This window comes from Solea solea, chromosome 4 (genome assembly GCF_958295425.1).
Source record: "Solea solea chromosome 4, fSolSol10.1, whole genome shotgun sequence".
Classification (NCBI taxonomy): Eukaryota; Metazoa; Chordata; class Actinopteri; order Pleuronectiformes; family Soleidae; genus Solea; species Solea solea.
Window position 1 is genome coordinate 20,583,980 of NC_081137.1, and position 16,555 is coordinate 20,600,534.

At 40.5% G+C, this 16,555-nt stretch overlaps 1 protein-coding gene across 19 annotated transcripts in view; it reads left to right on the top strand.

The window, feature by feature from the left end:
* nbeaa (neurobeachin a) overlaps positions 1-16,555 on the top strand; it is a 92,512-nt gene that overhangs the window by 31,896 nt on the left and 44,061 nt on the right. For all 19 annotated transcript variants that reach the window (XM_058628459.1, XM_058628464.1, XM_058628462.1 and 16 more), the window contains exons 3-8: positions 2,714-2,814; positions 4,818-4,913; positions 5,131-5,252; positions 9,095-9,221; positions 10,687-10,806; positions 11,954-12,100. In XM_058628459.1, the coding sequence (XP_058484442.1) occupies positions 2,714-2,814; positions 4,818-4,913; positions 5,131-5,252; positions 9,095-9,221; positions 10,687-10,806; positions 11,954-12,100 (713 nt within the window). The remainder of the gene's footprint in view (positions 1-2,713; positions 2,815-4,817; positions 4,914-5,130; positions 5,253-9,094; positions 9,222-10,686; positions 10,807-11,953; positions 12,101-16,555) is intronic.

Genomic DNA, 16,555 nt, shown 5'->3' on the forward strand with positions numbered 1-16,555 from the left:
CTATTTATAATCTAGATAAAACACCTCTTGATAGATATTTAAAATGTATTTAGCTCTTGTTATAGTTTTACAACACATATTTAACCAGGTTAAAAAGCCCTCATTGAGATTCAAAAAATCTATTTATCCAAGAGTGGAGTGAAGGTCACGCTTATATCAGAAATAGATTTAACTGCCCTGCATCTTTACACTCACAGAATAATATATGCAATATGCCCCCGCACCCTCTTCAGTTTTTGACGTTAAATACAAATAAAGACAAGTTCAGATGTAGCTGTTACTGCTCTATACGCTCAGCCTGATTAGCCAGGTAGTGATTTACCATCAAAGAGAATCAGCGCCGATGTGTGGGCTGTGTGTCGGTGGACAAACTATTTAAAGTGCAATGTCCTTAATTTACCTCCTAACCTCATACTACTTCATCAAATACTGTAGTAATAGTTAAAGGCGACATAGACCGGAAGCTCCAATTAACGCTGCGTTTGTGTGTGTGTATCTGCGTCATGACCTCGTTTATGAAACCCTAAAGTTTCAGAACAAACAGTTCAGCCACTGCTGAGAAAATAGGGTTTTATTGTTTTACTGGGCTCTGTGAAGCGGATCAGCACTTCCCTATGCTGATGATGTCATCAGAATACCTCACCACTCCTCTCACCACTGTTGGCTGGCCAATCACAACACAGTCCACGTTCTGGGGGTGTGATTTTGGTCTGAAACAGCGCGGCTGACGAGAGCGTCAGTGAGGAGATATTTTGATTGGCTCGTTTGCAGCGACTAGGAGGTTTTTAATCATGAAAACATGTTAATATATGTAAGTAGACCTCCATAACTAACATATATGTGCTATACAAGCATCCGATGTCACCTTTAAATAAAAAAAGGAGCAGAGACGCCGCCGCATTACGACGTTTTGCTGGCACCAATCAAAATCCTTTAAAAATGTGTTGCCCTCTCGGTGTCCTCTCTGTCCTACAGTAGCTGCCTCACCACAGCAGTTTATGCGTCACCCAAATCACTTGATTGCTCGCCGTGATTTCCAAGTCTTTCCCAAAACTATTTAAAATGACCTACATGGATTGATCGTACCAAAAACAGAGCTTCGGGGTTTCAAATCTGGGACGTTGTGCACTGCGTTCTTCTATTTTCTTCCCCTCTCATAGCGAGCACCTCGGTGAGCTAGCCTTCTGCTTTATTCCCTGTCGCTGGTTTCTGGCTTATTAAATATTGTGGGAAGACACTATTCATATCTCGCCAGCCTAAGAGAAAAGAAGAAGAAGAAGAAGAAGAAGAACCTCAGTGAGCAAGATTACCTCACTCTGAAGGGGCTGCACTGCATCTGTGCCACGCTGTGTGAAGTGAGAGTCGCAGTGTAGTCTTTTAACAAGCTGCTTAAATATTCACTGGGAAATCTTTCGGATGCCTTGTTGTTTTTTTTGTCGGTTTGTGGCATGTAGTCGCTAAACAAGAGCTTATTTGTCGCAGCCTGCTGTTACAGAGTTTCTGACTGCTCAGCATTAACTCTACTGTATGTTTGATCATTTTAAATAAGAGTTTGTATGCATGTGACACGGATTAGGAGCAGCTGTTTGTGTCACATCGTGTTCAGTGTACAAATTAGGAATGAACGAGCCATAGACATGCATTGGTATTGGTCCGATTCTGGCCAAAATCGCTAGATTACTGATAGGGCTGCAGCTAACGGTTATTTTCTCGATTATTCGAGTAATCGTTTGGTCCATAAATGTTGAAAAATATTGATAATTCTTCCTCAAACCTGGAAATGATGTCTTGTTTTGTCCCCAAACCAAAATGACTCATTTTTGAATGATTTCTTTGTTTATATGGAGCAAAGAAACCAGAAAATATTCACATTAAGAAGCTGAAACTGATTAATCGATTATCAAAATAGTTGATGATTCATTTAGTAATGGATTAAGAGTAATTGTTTCAGCCCTAATATACAATAACTTATTTTAAGGTAAATTCAAAAGGTTCATTCAAATGTCCATTTTTTAACGCCACTTTTTTCTTACATGCAATAAGTTTCATTTGCATTTCCATTTATTTTGAGCTGTACTTTTGCAGCTCTTATCTAGAGCTTCACTAATGAATGATTGAATGATTCCTTTGTTCATATGGAGCAAAGAATCCTGAAAATATTCACATTAAAGAAGCTGAAACAATCGGAGAAACTGGTTTAAATCTTTAAAAATCACTTTAAACTGAATAATCGATAGTAGTTAGTAATCGATTAATGATCATAATTGTTACAGCCTTAATCACTAGATTGCAAAAGTAAAAAGAAAGGGGAACGTCTGCCACAGCCGTCGTAGGACAAGGATGTGGGGATGTTGTAATTACATGTCCTTATTTACAGTGTGCTGCGTGGACTTGTCACGGTCGCCCGTGTATTTAACTCCGTCTCAGTTCGTGTTTTGTGTCACATTCCCTGATATATGTATGTATTGAGAGTTCGGAAATAACAAGGTTTTTACATCGTGATGAACTGTACACTGTATTGTAACGCTGAGCGCGGCTCTTTCTCCCGCTTCAAGGATGTGTTCGTTTTGTGCACAGTGGAGGAAAAAAAAAACGACTGAGTGCTTTAAATGTAACACAATTGACATGCAGTTTTTGTTCAAATGGAATAATGCTGACTCACAAAGCTACGTTTACACTCACTCTCTGCCTCTGTGTGTCTGTGCTTTCCCAGACCTGCTGGTGGACATGCTGGGAGTCATGGCCAGCTACAGCATCACAGTCAAGGAGCTGAAGCTGCTCTTCAGTATGCTGAGAGGGGACAACGGCATCTGGGTATGTTGGTGGACACACCGAAAACAAAGTGTTATGGACATTCTGGAGCTGTGCAACCAATCTGAACATTGTGAAACACCATATCATGAGTGGAATTTGTTTTTATGTCTGTGGAGCTGGAAATGTACATATTACTGAAAGATCACTGATGTCACACAAGTACATTAGAAGTAGACGGGGTTCACCGACCTTTTTGAGCTACCTGAAGGGTAGAGAATAATATACATTTATGCAATTTATCATTTAAATGATGAATATCATGCATTCAGTTGTGTACACATTAATTCCAGCACTTACTCCTGACGATTATTGCAGTTTTTTATAAATTATATCAATGATATTTGATAAAAAAGTGATCCTATGGATGCATGCAGTTATTCTATGAAAACAAAACATGCACAATTTTTGTTTTATTAAACCGTCTCTCTGTCTTTCACACACAAACACACACATACTCAAATCTTCACCAGCCGTTAAAACCGCGCAGGCACCTGATTGGCTGCTCCATGTTGGTGCCCACTGCGAGTGGTCACCGCCTCCTTCATTTCCTGTCCCACAGTTTAAATCAACCTTTAGGATGTCACGGTAACTGCCGAATGTGATCCGTTCTACAAATTTGAATACGCCAGTGCAATTATTAGTCGTCGGGACGAAAAATGTATTTGACACGGGATTAAACGCTGCAGCCTGAGTTTGTTTGCATGTCATTAGTCTGGATGGGATTTAATCAGATGAGTGTTAATAGAGCAGATTTATATAGCGCGCGCACACGTGTGTGTTTGTGGATTGATTTGGGATTGACTGTCAAAACAAAGGCAACTGTGCTCACGCTTAACTGTTTCTCTCTGTGTTGTGATTGGCTTAATCATTGCAAAGGAGGTTTGACTGTGTTGCATTTGTTAGAGTAGTGATTAATGGCCTCATCAGCTGCCATGGTAACACACACACTGACAACTTACAACAGTATTGTCTTTTTTAGCAGCAGATATCACCAGATACTCTCGCTGTACCTTTAACCACAGTTAATACATTCATCAGCTCTGGAGGAAACGTCTTGGGCGAGGGTTTTTATTTTTCTCTCCGTCTCCTCTGTCAAACATTTTCACCACTTGATCCCAGTTGACCGCATCATCGGCTCATTCATGACTTACTGTGGTGCTTTATTCATCTGCTTTCTGTTGCTGTCAATGGGCCGAAAGTGCACATTTGTTTCTTCTACTTTCCAGCAGATTTTCTTTAAAATCACAGAGTAAAAACCTATTTTCAACACATTAATGTTCATCTTATCTTTTACATCACATTCTATTCCATCTATTCCATTTCAAACATCCCACCTTTATTTGCTAAATTTGATCACTGAAAATGAGTTTTACCCTCATAAAGCACTTTGCTGTTTGTTTTTGTTGCCGTTGAAATGTCGTTGTTGTCGTATTATCTGCTCCTTGTAGTTTACGGTCACTTAATCAAATCAAAGGTTTTAAAGAACAACAGTGATGTTTCAGGTGTTTTTTAAATCCGACCGAGCCTTCAACTGCTCACTGTCGGGGCGCGCGATTCATCCTCGTCCACTCGCTAAGTCGATACCGCCATCATCATCAACAACCTTTGGTCACTGATCACTGGTCCACAGTAAGACCATCATCCCTCCCCTATGTCCACCTCGATCCACCTCACCCCTATTTCCCCTGGCTTTTCCAATTTCTCCGCCCCAGCTGCCCTCTCCAGCGACCGATCAATAAAAGGGTTACCATGGTATTGATGAGGTGTCGTTGGGGGAGGGGCGGGCCGGGGTGATTGAGGGCTTATTGATCCAGTGGGGTTGTGGTAGAGATGTGATGTCACACCATGTTTCGTCTCTCCCCCCCCCCATGTCTCTGATATGCAGCAACTGTCACATAATAATAGCAATCACTCTCTTTTTTCTGCTCCTCTCCTTCTCCTTCTCCTCCTCCTCCTCCTCCTCCTCCTCCTCCTCCTCCTCCTCCTCCTCCTCCTCCTCTCAGCCAAGACACGCGATCAAGCTCTTGTCTGTGTTGAACCAGATGCCTCAGAGACACGGTCCTGACACCTTCTTCAACTTTCCAGGACGCAGTGCAGCGGTGAGACACACACACACATACACACACACAAACGCCTTAAGCCTCATTAGCTACTTATTATTAGCCCAGTTTCACAGAACGTCTTCTTTTCACTCAGAACATCTCAATTGCCATTTGTTTGTTTTTAGCCCAAACATTGAAACAGAAGTAAAGCTGTTGACTTATCGATCGCTGTGAACATGGAAAGCCCCGCTCTGATGTGTTTCTCCTCCCTCAGGCCATAGCGCTACCACCGATTGCCAAATGGCCGTACCAGACCGGGTTCACTATCAATACTTGGTTCAGACAGGATCCTCTCAACAACATAAACGTGGACAAAGACAAACCGTACCTCTACTGGTAAGTAGAAGGCCAATCATGTGCATTACAAAATGACATAAATATCAAAATCCATGTAATAGGAAACTGTGACTGCATTACATTACACACTTAGATATCAGGGAAGCCAGCTCACGAGATATTTTTAAATCCTTTTACTCTTTTTTTATCCCACCCTGTGTTGTATTTTATTTGTATTTTTAGTTTATTAAAGTTAAAACAGGGTTTTAACCCCCTGACTCGAGCTTTTTCCTATTTTAGTTGTGTTTTACTGTTTTATTTGGGTCTTTTGTTTTATTTCAAAGTTAAAACAGGGTTTTTACACTGCAAAAAAACAAGAAAATATAACCCACTACTAGGGGAAAATGACTTCTGCCTAAGTTATCTTAAGTATCTTCAGCGTTCATAAGTAAATAAGTCCAAAAAAATGGTGTGATTAGATAAATACACTGAATTCAAGTCAATTACACTAGTACATGTTTTCATTTTTTGCAGTGTATATTTTTCCTTTTCATACCACCCTGTGTTTCGTTTTACCGTTGTATTTGCATCTCTTTTCTTTTTAAATGTTATTTTTATTGTGGAGCACTTTGAGCTGCGATCCTTGTACAAAAGGTGCTATACAAAAAAGTTTACTATTATTATCATTATTATTATTATTATCTGGTCATCTCTTCCAAAAAGGATGTGTTTTTTTTAGTGAGTGCACTAAACTTATGTAATTTTGGCTCTGGCTGGTATGTCCAAGTACATAAAGTACTTAAAAAGGCTTTGGAAAACCAAACTATTTGTTATTTTTCAGTGATTATTTAGTTATACATACATCTGTGTTTCTTCTTCTGTATTTTGCCAATTCATAACTTACATTATCTCTATCTATTCTATGCATCTATACATTATTACTATCTTTACATCATTATTAAGGTGAAGACATTACAATAGGAACACAATGAGGAAACACTTGGCAACAGTGGCGAGAAAGAAAACTTTGACAGAACCAGACTCGGCGGGTACGAACATCTGCCTCGACCAGTTGGGGTAGGAGAGAGGAGAGAAGGGAAGGGGGTTAGTGAAGGAGAGGTGGGCGAAAACGCATCAGGACTATCAGATTTTTGGTTTTCTGGCCTGTTTTCTTGACCCACTGACAAGTCGATATTTTCAACAACGCTGTTCTAGAGGAGTTTAAATAAAGGGAAAGTGTATTTGTGTCGGTCCTTTGACAATCAAAGAGGCAGCAGGCTAGAGAAAATGCAGTACAGATTTTCTTTACAAGTCCTTTCTGGTTAAAATAAGAATAATAAACAAACAGAAGTGAACAGAAAGGATGAAGGTTAACGGAGAGAGTGCTGCTGCACTCAATCGCACAACGATGAAGCACTCGACACACTGCGAGCGCAGGCTACTTTAACTGTAAGGGTAATGAGAAATTCACCTGCTGATGGACTCTCGAAGGTCAAACTCTTGCTTTGCTTTAGGGTTTTTGAACTGCAATTAGAAAAATAACAACACTTTACATTAAACTAGGGCAAAATATCATTTTATTAGATTAATTATTGTCTTATGCTCCAGACCGACGAGAACATCTCTGCTACTCACAGATTTGCACAAACATCACAGAGTAGTCATCTTAAATATGTTTTCCTGAGTGAAAATGAGAGGAATGATGCCGTCAAAATAATCACAATTAAACCAGCAGTACGTGGTAATGGTTTGAAGGTTTCTTACAAGGTGATAGGTCTGTATTTACGCAGCTACAGTGCCATTCAGATCTATATGTAGCACATAATATTTTGTCACACATCATTCACACCAGTTCACCGACACAGCTGTCGGAGGCAATTTGGAGTCTTTGGAGTATTTTGCCAAAGGACATTTTTTTGCCACATGATCTGAATGATCCATGACAAGACCTCACTGATCATGCCAGAGATCTGAAGTCATCACAGCAGCTGTGGTAAATAATAATTATGATAATAATAATAATAATAATAATAATAGGAATAACTTCTGAGAATCCTTTACGAGTAATCCAATATGAAGTTTCTCGACATAATAAAGATTAAACTCCGGACAGAGAGTGAATAGATGAACAGATAGCGAGTTATAATTTGAGATGTCTGGGTGCTGGTCGTACAGCTCTGGACCTCACTGGCCACTGGTTAACACTGTAGGTCCAGGCTGTTAGCCTCATTAGCTTTGACCTTTAATTTAATTGAACTCCTTTACTTCGCTGCTTGTCTTCTTCCCTCCACCTCTTCACTTGGCTCCCCCCACCCCCATCTGATGCATCATTATTATATATATATTTTTTTAACCTGAATATTAAAAGAGGAAGTGGTCTACGGGAAGGTTGTCATACGTCCACATATATATATTCTCTCGTTACCGTCACGGAGAGACATGCTCAGTCGTCAGAAGACGTTAGCGCGTAACCCTGTTTCCTTAGTGACCATTTGTCAGGTTGTCATGGTAAGCAAAGAGCCAGAGAGAGAGAGGGGGAGAGAGGGAGGGGGGAGGTGGGGGTGCACCTCCTCTTCTTCTTTGGCTCAGGTCTTATCGTCCCTCCACAGCTGCGACTCACTCCGGCTACCTGTCTGAGACAGAGCCTCCGCGGCTGCCACGAAGGCAACGATAACGCGCCGTACACGAACTCCTCACGTATATCAGAGATCCACTTTAGTGGGATTTGTGTCTTGCCTTGTGCTCTGCGTGTGATCCTTGTGGGAAGTGCATCTTGTTGTTTCATGACATAGCTGTGAGACTAGGTTTTTACATGGATGCTGCATGCAGCATGTGGGAAGAGAAGAAATCTATAGGAAAAGAAGAGAGGTAAAGGGATTTGTAGCGTGGTCCAGGACCCCCCGCTGCTGCTGCTGCTGCTGCTGCTGCTGCAGAGGGAATTATGTTGCTGTGACTGATGTTGGCTTAAACAAAGTGATATGTGTAGGTGGTAAAGGTGTCGTGTTTGTTTTTTTTTGGGTAAGCAAGGTTTCACAAGATATCGTTTTCTTTGTTTAACTTCCTTTAAATGCAGTTGTCCTTTTGCAGTCGTAGTTAACAGAATCAGAAATGTCGACAAAGTAACCCAGACACTGCGGTTTGACTTCATTTAACAGGAATACTAGTTTAACATTTTTTAAATGTCTCAATTAAATATATTTCGCTGTACAGAAACTCAAATAAGGGGCCCTCCATGAGGAAGTTTCATCCATCCATCGTCTTCTGCTTCATTCTCCACATGAGAGTCAAACGACCACGCACTCTCACTCTCACACTCACAGTTTAGAGCAGAGGTCCCAAACTCGCGGCCCTCCAATCGATGTCCTGTGGCCCTGCACTTACTTTAAAGTGATCATGAAAACCGTAACCTGATGATGATAATAATACATTAGGTTACATTAATGACCTTGTATTTCTGTCTGGCTTTTTTTGATTCATTTGCATCATAATTGTGTTCCTTTTTTACATATCAAAACAAACACTTTTACTTTGAAAGGGTGAGCAACATCATCCTGGAGGTTTTCAAATTCTGCAGTGTCATGATGGATTGTCAGGATATCATTTTAAGTGAAGTTTAGTTCATTTTGTCCAAACTGTGGAACTTTTTTTACTTTGACCAGAGCCCGGCCCCCGTCCTGACCAGCCTAGAAGTTCACTGGCCCCAAGATCATTTTGAGTTTGAGGCCCCCGATTTACCTAATCTCCATATTGAATGTTTTTGGACTCCCGGAGAAAACCCACGAACATGCAAACTCCACGCAGAAAGACCCTTGTTGGGGTCTTCTTGCTGAGGAAGTTTCATAAATAGTTTAAATGTATGAGCTTTATTTTAAACTCTTCGCCTCTCTGGTTTCTCCCTTCAGTTTCCGCACCAGTAAAGGAATCGGTTACTCCGCTCACTTCGTGGGAAACTGTCTCATCGTGACGTCGTTGAAGTCGAAAGGAAAAGGTTTTCAGCACTGTGTGAAGTATGATTTCCAGCCGCGCAAGGTAAGCACACAAGCGAGCAACTCGGCCAAATGATGGAGATTTTTATCCGTTGCTTACGTTTCAGACGAGACAGCACCGGGGATTGTGTGGCTGCTCTCGTCCCTCTATCTCTCCTTGCACTCACTCGGAGGGTTATTGAGTCTAGATAAGGTCTGTCAATTAAGGCCTTAAACACTGCCCCTGTGCTGCACGGTCAGCATTTTTGCTCAGGCCCTGCACCCAAACAGGCATATGTGCACACACACACACACACACACACAGACACTTGATGAGATAGCCTTCCACAGTATTTGCTGACCCAGTGGAATCTCCGAAGTGCCTAACAAAGTTCCCAGTGGTCTCATTTGATCAATTTATAAGTCACCGTGTCGCACAGCACTCGCTGTGCATGTGTTAATGTGTTTATGTGCGCAAGAGCCTCCACGTAAGTGCGACTTATTATCCATTCACCAGCTATACTGTACTTGTATGCGTGCGCCTGGAAAATTTGAGCCAGCGTGACACCAGTGTCCCCCCCCCCCCTCTTCTTCATTTAAACCTACCTTCAGGCAAACCTGTGTTTATTTTAACCCGGGAAGACTTTTAATCAAGTCACACAAACAGACACGTTCATGCTCACATGCTGCTGTAGACTCTTCAGTGTGAGGCGACCCTTAAAGAGAGATGTTGCATGGATTTTAATCCACATTTTTCTTTAGTAAAGACATTAAAAATGAATATGGATTGTTGCACAGCCGAGGGAATTGTCTCTAAACCCACAAATATTTAGAAATGCTAAAAAGTACACGAGTAAGGCAAGACAGAGGCAACTTAAAATTCTTCACAGAAGAACATAAATAAGGAAAATAAGACATAGAAATAGAAATCTTGATGAGTACAGCACTGTTTGGCATCAACATTTGAACAAACAGACAAAAGGACATGCTACCATCTTGGATGGTTCTTTGATTTGTACCTTTCATTTCACTGAGAAGTGCTTTGTTGCTTTCTGTTCCATATGCCCGTGCCAAATTGGGTTAAAGGGCTCTCTGTTGCCGAAAGACTGGAAACTATCTAACTATCTATTTCATTTTAAATTCAATTTTAATTCCATTGCATGCTTTCAAATCCAAACTTGAGAGTTCTGGAGGTTTGGACTCCACGACATGCACTTGTTTTTCCATAATGTGCTTTTATATAAATGTAATCTGGATCCTTTTTTATTTGTTTTCCGCTTGTATTTTAACTGTTAATGTTTAACTAACCCTATCTTGGCCAGGACTCCCTTGGAAAAGAGGTTCTTAATCTCAGTGGGATTTTTCTGTTAAAATAAAGGTTAAATAAATAAGAAAAATGGCTGCAGTTAATATAAAATTACAGTTTTTGGGAGACTCTCCTACTTGTAATGTTCAAATGGCAACAGCTTAAACACAAGAATAAGAGATTTCTTTGTTTTAACATCATCATTCATCTGTTTTTCCTTCAGTGGTACATGATCAGCATCGTCCACATCTACAACCGCTGGAGGAACTCTGAGATCCGTTGCTATGTCAACGGTCAGCTGGTCTCCTATGGTGACATGGCCTGGCACGTCAACACCAATGATGTAAGAGCACCGATACTACGTCTCGTCGTTAAAGTGGCGCGATGTTGGTTCTTTTATGCACTCATTTTAGCTTCTGTGGCAGCCTCAGAGAATCCAGTATGTGTCTGCTCTTCCTCCACGTTTCACTCCCACTGTGATACTGGCAAACAGTTGAGGTTTGTCCTCTGTATTCATTAGCTGCAGCAGATTTGCCCTTGGGCCTCCCTCCAGCACAACTTGCTCACAACTCCAAACTTCCAACTTTTCGATTTAGCAGGGGACAGGTAGTCTGACCTCTCAGTGGCAGCCCAGCCTTCATTATACCTTTTTTTTTTTTTTCATTCACTGAAGGCTGGTTTTATGCTTATGTCTAAAAAGTTCCTGAGTAAATATTATTTGACATCTTGATGAGCAGAAATGTCAATGATGAACGGCAAGTGGACGGACTGATTGTAATTGTAGGTGACGGCAAAGCAGAGTGCTCACTGTCAGCTGGAAAATGAAACATGTATTAAGTTTTCTGAGGTGAATCAGCAAAGACAAGTGTTTTAACACAAGTTTGTGCACCTGTCATTTATACAGAAGTGTTAGGGCCACACGTAAAACAAAAACATTAAGAGAAAGAAAGAAAAATCTGAAATCTGAGATTAAATTGTCAGAATTCTGACTTTCATCTATGAATTCAGAATTTAATCTTAGAATCTTGACAGAATTTAATATCAGAATTCTGACAATTTAATCTCAGAATTCTGACTTTAATTTCAGAATTTAATTTAATCTTAGAATTCTGATTTTTTCTTTAATCTCAGTATTTTGACATTAATTTCAGAATTTGATCTCAGAATTCTGACTTTAATCTCAGAACTCTGACTTTAATCTCAGAATTCTTTTTTTTTTGACATGTGGTCCTTATAATTTACAAGTTCAGCAAAGCTTGAATTGATTTAGTGTCAGACTTAAGAATAAACTGAGTAACTTTGGTTTCTAATAATCCCTCTTCCAAAATGTCTCTCTAAAGAAAATGACTTTTTTTTTTTGCCTTCCATAATGTTAAATTATTCATGGATCCTTTTAAATGAACATGCTCTGAAAATGTTAATGAAATAAATGTTTAATCCGTGTTTTTCATCGTTATCATTTATTCCCGTGCTCCGCTTCTTTCCCGCAGAGCTACGACAAGTGTTTCCTGGGTTCGTCAGAGACGGCGGATGCTAACAGGGTGTTTTGCGGTCAGCTGGGAGCCATTTACGTGTTCAGCGAAGCTCTCAACCCGGCTCAGATCTTTGCCATTCACCAGCTCGGCCCGGGATACAAGGTGAGACGGAGCCCGTGTAGTCACCTCATCAACCACAGCGCAGTGTACACAGTATTCTCTGCTGTGCACCACAGTGAATCAGCGTCACGCTGCATTTGCCTGGATTACCTTGCCAGTGTTAGTTTTTGCTCCAGGTTCATATTAAAACTTGTAGAGAAGCCATCAATCATTCTGTGAGAGTGTACCACGGTTGTACCGTAGTTGTTTGTAGGGTTGAGTTTATCCTGTCACTTTCACATCCTGCGAAGTGTCCTGTGTGTTTCATCACAAAGTCGCCAGCACATTTTCTCAGACACATCATCCATCTGCTGCTGCTGCTTTTTTTCCCATTTAGTCGAGTTACAGTTTTTAGGTTGGTCAGATTTGCTTTCCTACCACGGCAACATGTTAACTGAATTTAATTCAGTGATTAACCCTTAGAACACTCGCTTCTTTCCATCACTATGTTAAAACATACAGTATACACAGAGGCTATGAGAATATAGAGTGTCTTATATCCTTTTTTTTTCCAGCACAACAACCTATAGGCAATCTGATTTTTTTCATTTTCACCAACTATATAAACACACCTGAGCAAAAAGTACTCAAAATGTTTCAAATTGGATTGAATTTGCTTGTTTTCATGAACAAAAAGAGAAGAAAAACAGTCTAATTCTGTGACTTCTGCACAATTATCGCTACTTTATGTCACGACTAAAAATGTGATACAAAAAACGAATCATAACTTTGAGTCAACAACACATAAGAAGACAAAAAAACACACTTTTTAAAACCTGAATATGTGGCCTATAGACACACACACACACCCCAGGATGTCCATATAAGGAGTTGTGTATTATTCCCACGGCAATTTACGATGGATGCCCCTCTGTCCCGCATGAGCACTCTTTATCTGTTTTTTGCTCTTTTAATTGTTTAAAATGTAACCAGAATAGATTTTTGTATGTTGTTCTGCACATATTATTTTAGCTAATAAGGTTTGTCGTTATGAGAAAATGTTCTTTTATATATAGTAAAATAAAAGAACCATGTGTCTATTACTGATAGGTATTTGTTTAAACCTACCTACGTAACCTTTATCAATGATCTAAAACAGTCACCACTTTAAACTTAACCAATTATGAGCTACTGTTTCGTGATTCTGGCCAGTATTAAACACAGTAATAGTTAACTTAACATATGAAACATAACTTTCTGTACAGGCCAAAATTATAACAATAAAGCTTTCCACTGTAACTATTAGACGACATCATGGTTATGTAATAATAATCTTTGTCATCACTTCTGTCTCTGTCAGAAAATATCACAGTGATTCATTCATGTGTATTTTTAGAAACGTGAAACCAGCCCTTGGACGTTGCAAAATCTTCAGATAATCTTAAACTACAGGAAGCCATGAAAACAGTAAACTATTCCACTATCATTAACCACTTCCTGGAAAGTCCCAAGTTGAAGTAACGACGTTTGTTTCGCCGTTAAACCGTCGTCTAGACTCACAACACCTGCAGCAATGACAATTAATCAAATGAGGCTTAACGTTTAAGTCGGCGATAAAGCGCTGATGACTCGAGAAAGTCCTCGTCGTCGACGCCGCAGCACCTCGCCGGCGGCCTGCTTCTTATTTTTGGCTGACTGACGCGCCTCGGGCCACTTGTTTATGAAGCTGTCTCTGTGAAACTGTCTGGATACGCTCAGTGAAATGACACGGGCTGCTGTTCTGTGTGTGTGTGTGTGTGTGTTTTTGAACAGCTGCTGATGTTCCAACAACTCGCGGTAAAAGGTTAGAATGGAATGTGCTCTAATTTACCCGAACAGGTGACACTAATGGAGACATAATGTCAGCATGCAGAGTGTGCACTAGTAGATTGTCTGACGTAGAGTTCTGTATGACAAATCTTTTTCCTTTTCTCCTGAAACTCGTATAACGTAAGGTGCAATAAAACGGATGGATTGTCCTCACATGTTCCTCCCGATGGTCACATGCTTGTGATGTGATTTGATCCGTCTGTCTGTCACAGCTCACAGTTTCTCGGGACAGATCGGTCAAATGATTGCCTCTCGACTGCCCAGAAGAGACCATTAAACGGCTCAGTTGTTTCAAAGCTGCGGGGCCTCGGCGCTGGCGATGTAATGATGAGTGCACTGGGTTTTTTATTATTATCATTATTCAGTTGAGTTCAGGAGAACGCCAGTGGAACTTAGCTCCTCTGTGTAATGTGAATGTTCTCGTGGAGTTTGAGGAGAGTTGCGTCAGTGTACACTTGTATACAACATCTCTTGGACTCAGCTGCTGTCTGTTACTCTTCAATAACGAGTGAGGGATAAAAAAAAAAGGCAAGACAGGGAACTCTGCTCACTCTGCTAAACAAGCCTTCAGCGCATGCACAGCGAGGTTGTTCCACGTCTCCTAACTGGATGTGACTCATGATGGCACCCGGCACGCTTTGTGCTCTGAATATCTGTCTGTGTATGTGTGCAGTGCAGGGCTTCCATTCTCTTTATCTTTATTTTTTTGCATTATGTTACGTGTTTTCCTCAAGTGGCAAGATATGTCTTCTAAAATAATAATTATAATAATAACAATATCGGGATTGCTGTTACATTATCGAGAATTTAAATGAGTGAAGCCCTCCTTGCTGCAGCAGTGAGCAGGATTCACAGGTGTCACATGACCACTAGTGGGCTTACGTGATCACATGGCCTTTACCTTACAGTAAAGCATCTGAACGTTTACCCAGAGTTCAATGTTTCTACGCTGTAGTTTAGTTATAAGTCTTTGAGTTTTGACTTGAATGCTAAAGTTTAAAGAAAATAAGAGTTGACACTGGATTTTAACGCCCTCTGATCTGTAAGGACATTAACATCCTGGTTTTCAAAATAAAACACTGATAGCACTGTGTCTCTGAGTGTTGTTGTTTGAAAGCACGTCTTTGAATTGGAAAAATAATGAAAATCCTCACTGTTGTTATGGAGACCGCATAACTGGACTTTGACCAACGGTATAAAGCGAGTTCTCTAAAGAGCTCTACTTAATAAGAATGAAATCTATTAGTGTACTAGATATAAGACATTTTACTGTACAGTTATAGAGAAATTTCAAGTTAAAAGTCCCATATTTGCACTTTTTAATCATAAAAATATTTTGATGTTTTTAAAAGGAGCGCTCCTGGTGGCCATTCAGTATATTTTAACTTAATGTAGTCTTCCAGTTTGCCAAATAAATCAATTTGGACACCTGTTTTGTACGTCTCTTTGTGTGTATATGCCCATATTCACAATAGTGAGTTTCTTTGTGTTAAGTGAACTCGTAGTAGAAGTGAAGTCAGTACTTGGTGCCTCCTGCACTGACCTAAAAACTGGCCTCAGATGTCTCGAAAAGCATTTATTTAATTTGATCACATGTTATTTATTTAAATGTTCAGATTTTATTCATGCACAGACGCACAAGCTGAGCTAAATTGAATAAATGTGGGTGTGTTGTTGTTGTTGTTGCTGCGAGCCACAGCCGTATCTGCTGCTGTCAGGTTTGAGATGGGCTCGAGCTGTTTTGTGATTGTGAGGACACGTGTGTGTGTGTGTGTGTGTGTGTGCGCGCGCGTGTCCCAACACAGCAGTGTGAAAAATTTACATTTTTTTTTTCACTCTTGCAAGTTCTTGCCACTTGAACGCCACCATACATCTTTTAATATGGTATTTTCACAGAGTCAGCAAAGCTCTTTTACACTTGCGGCTACCTGCCTCGCACACACACACACACACACACACACACACACACACACACACACACACTTCATAAACGCACCACAATAAAAAGGCTTACACTGCAAAAAAAAAAATTAAAATGTGCATCTTAATCAGCGCATTAATTTTACATTCAGACTATTCAGTCTTTTCTTTTTCATGCCGAGGGCCCACTAACCTTGGTAGAAAAAAAAAAATAAACCAAAGAGCAATTTGTTTTTGTGTGTGATTTATTATCCCGGCACATGGCTGCTGCACTACACTCTTTCCTTTTTTAAACACAGCTGTTTAATGTATTATCTTTTTAACGCTGGGTCATCATCACCCCTTTATATAACGAATGTAATTTGTCTTGGAGTCTGTAAATGTAAACTTAGACAAGGGTTATTATGATGCCATTATTTACCATTTGCAAGACAAGAAAGTGTGCGTAGGTGTGAAGGAAAGTGTGTTTCTGAGTAGGGAGAAAAGTTGAGGCGAGGACGATGAGGGACGAGGATGTTTGACTGCAGAAAGGCTGCTGTTTTCAGACGTCTCCACATTGTGCTTCACTGTGAAATTTAGTTATGTACGGTTCAAACAGCTCAGGGCACAGAGAGAACACAGATGAAAGGTTTCAAACAAGACAGGCCTGCAGGTCTCTGAGCAGCCGGGGGGGGGCTTTTCCTGTGCTGAGCGGGGCATCTGGGGAGCGTTGGGGTGGGAGTGTGGGGC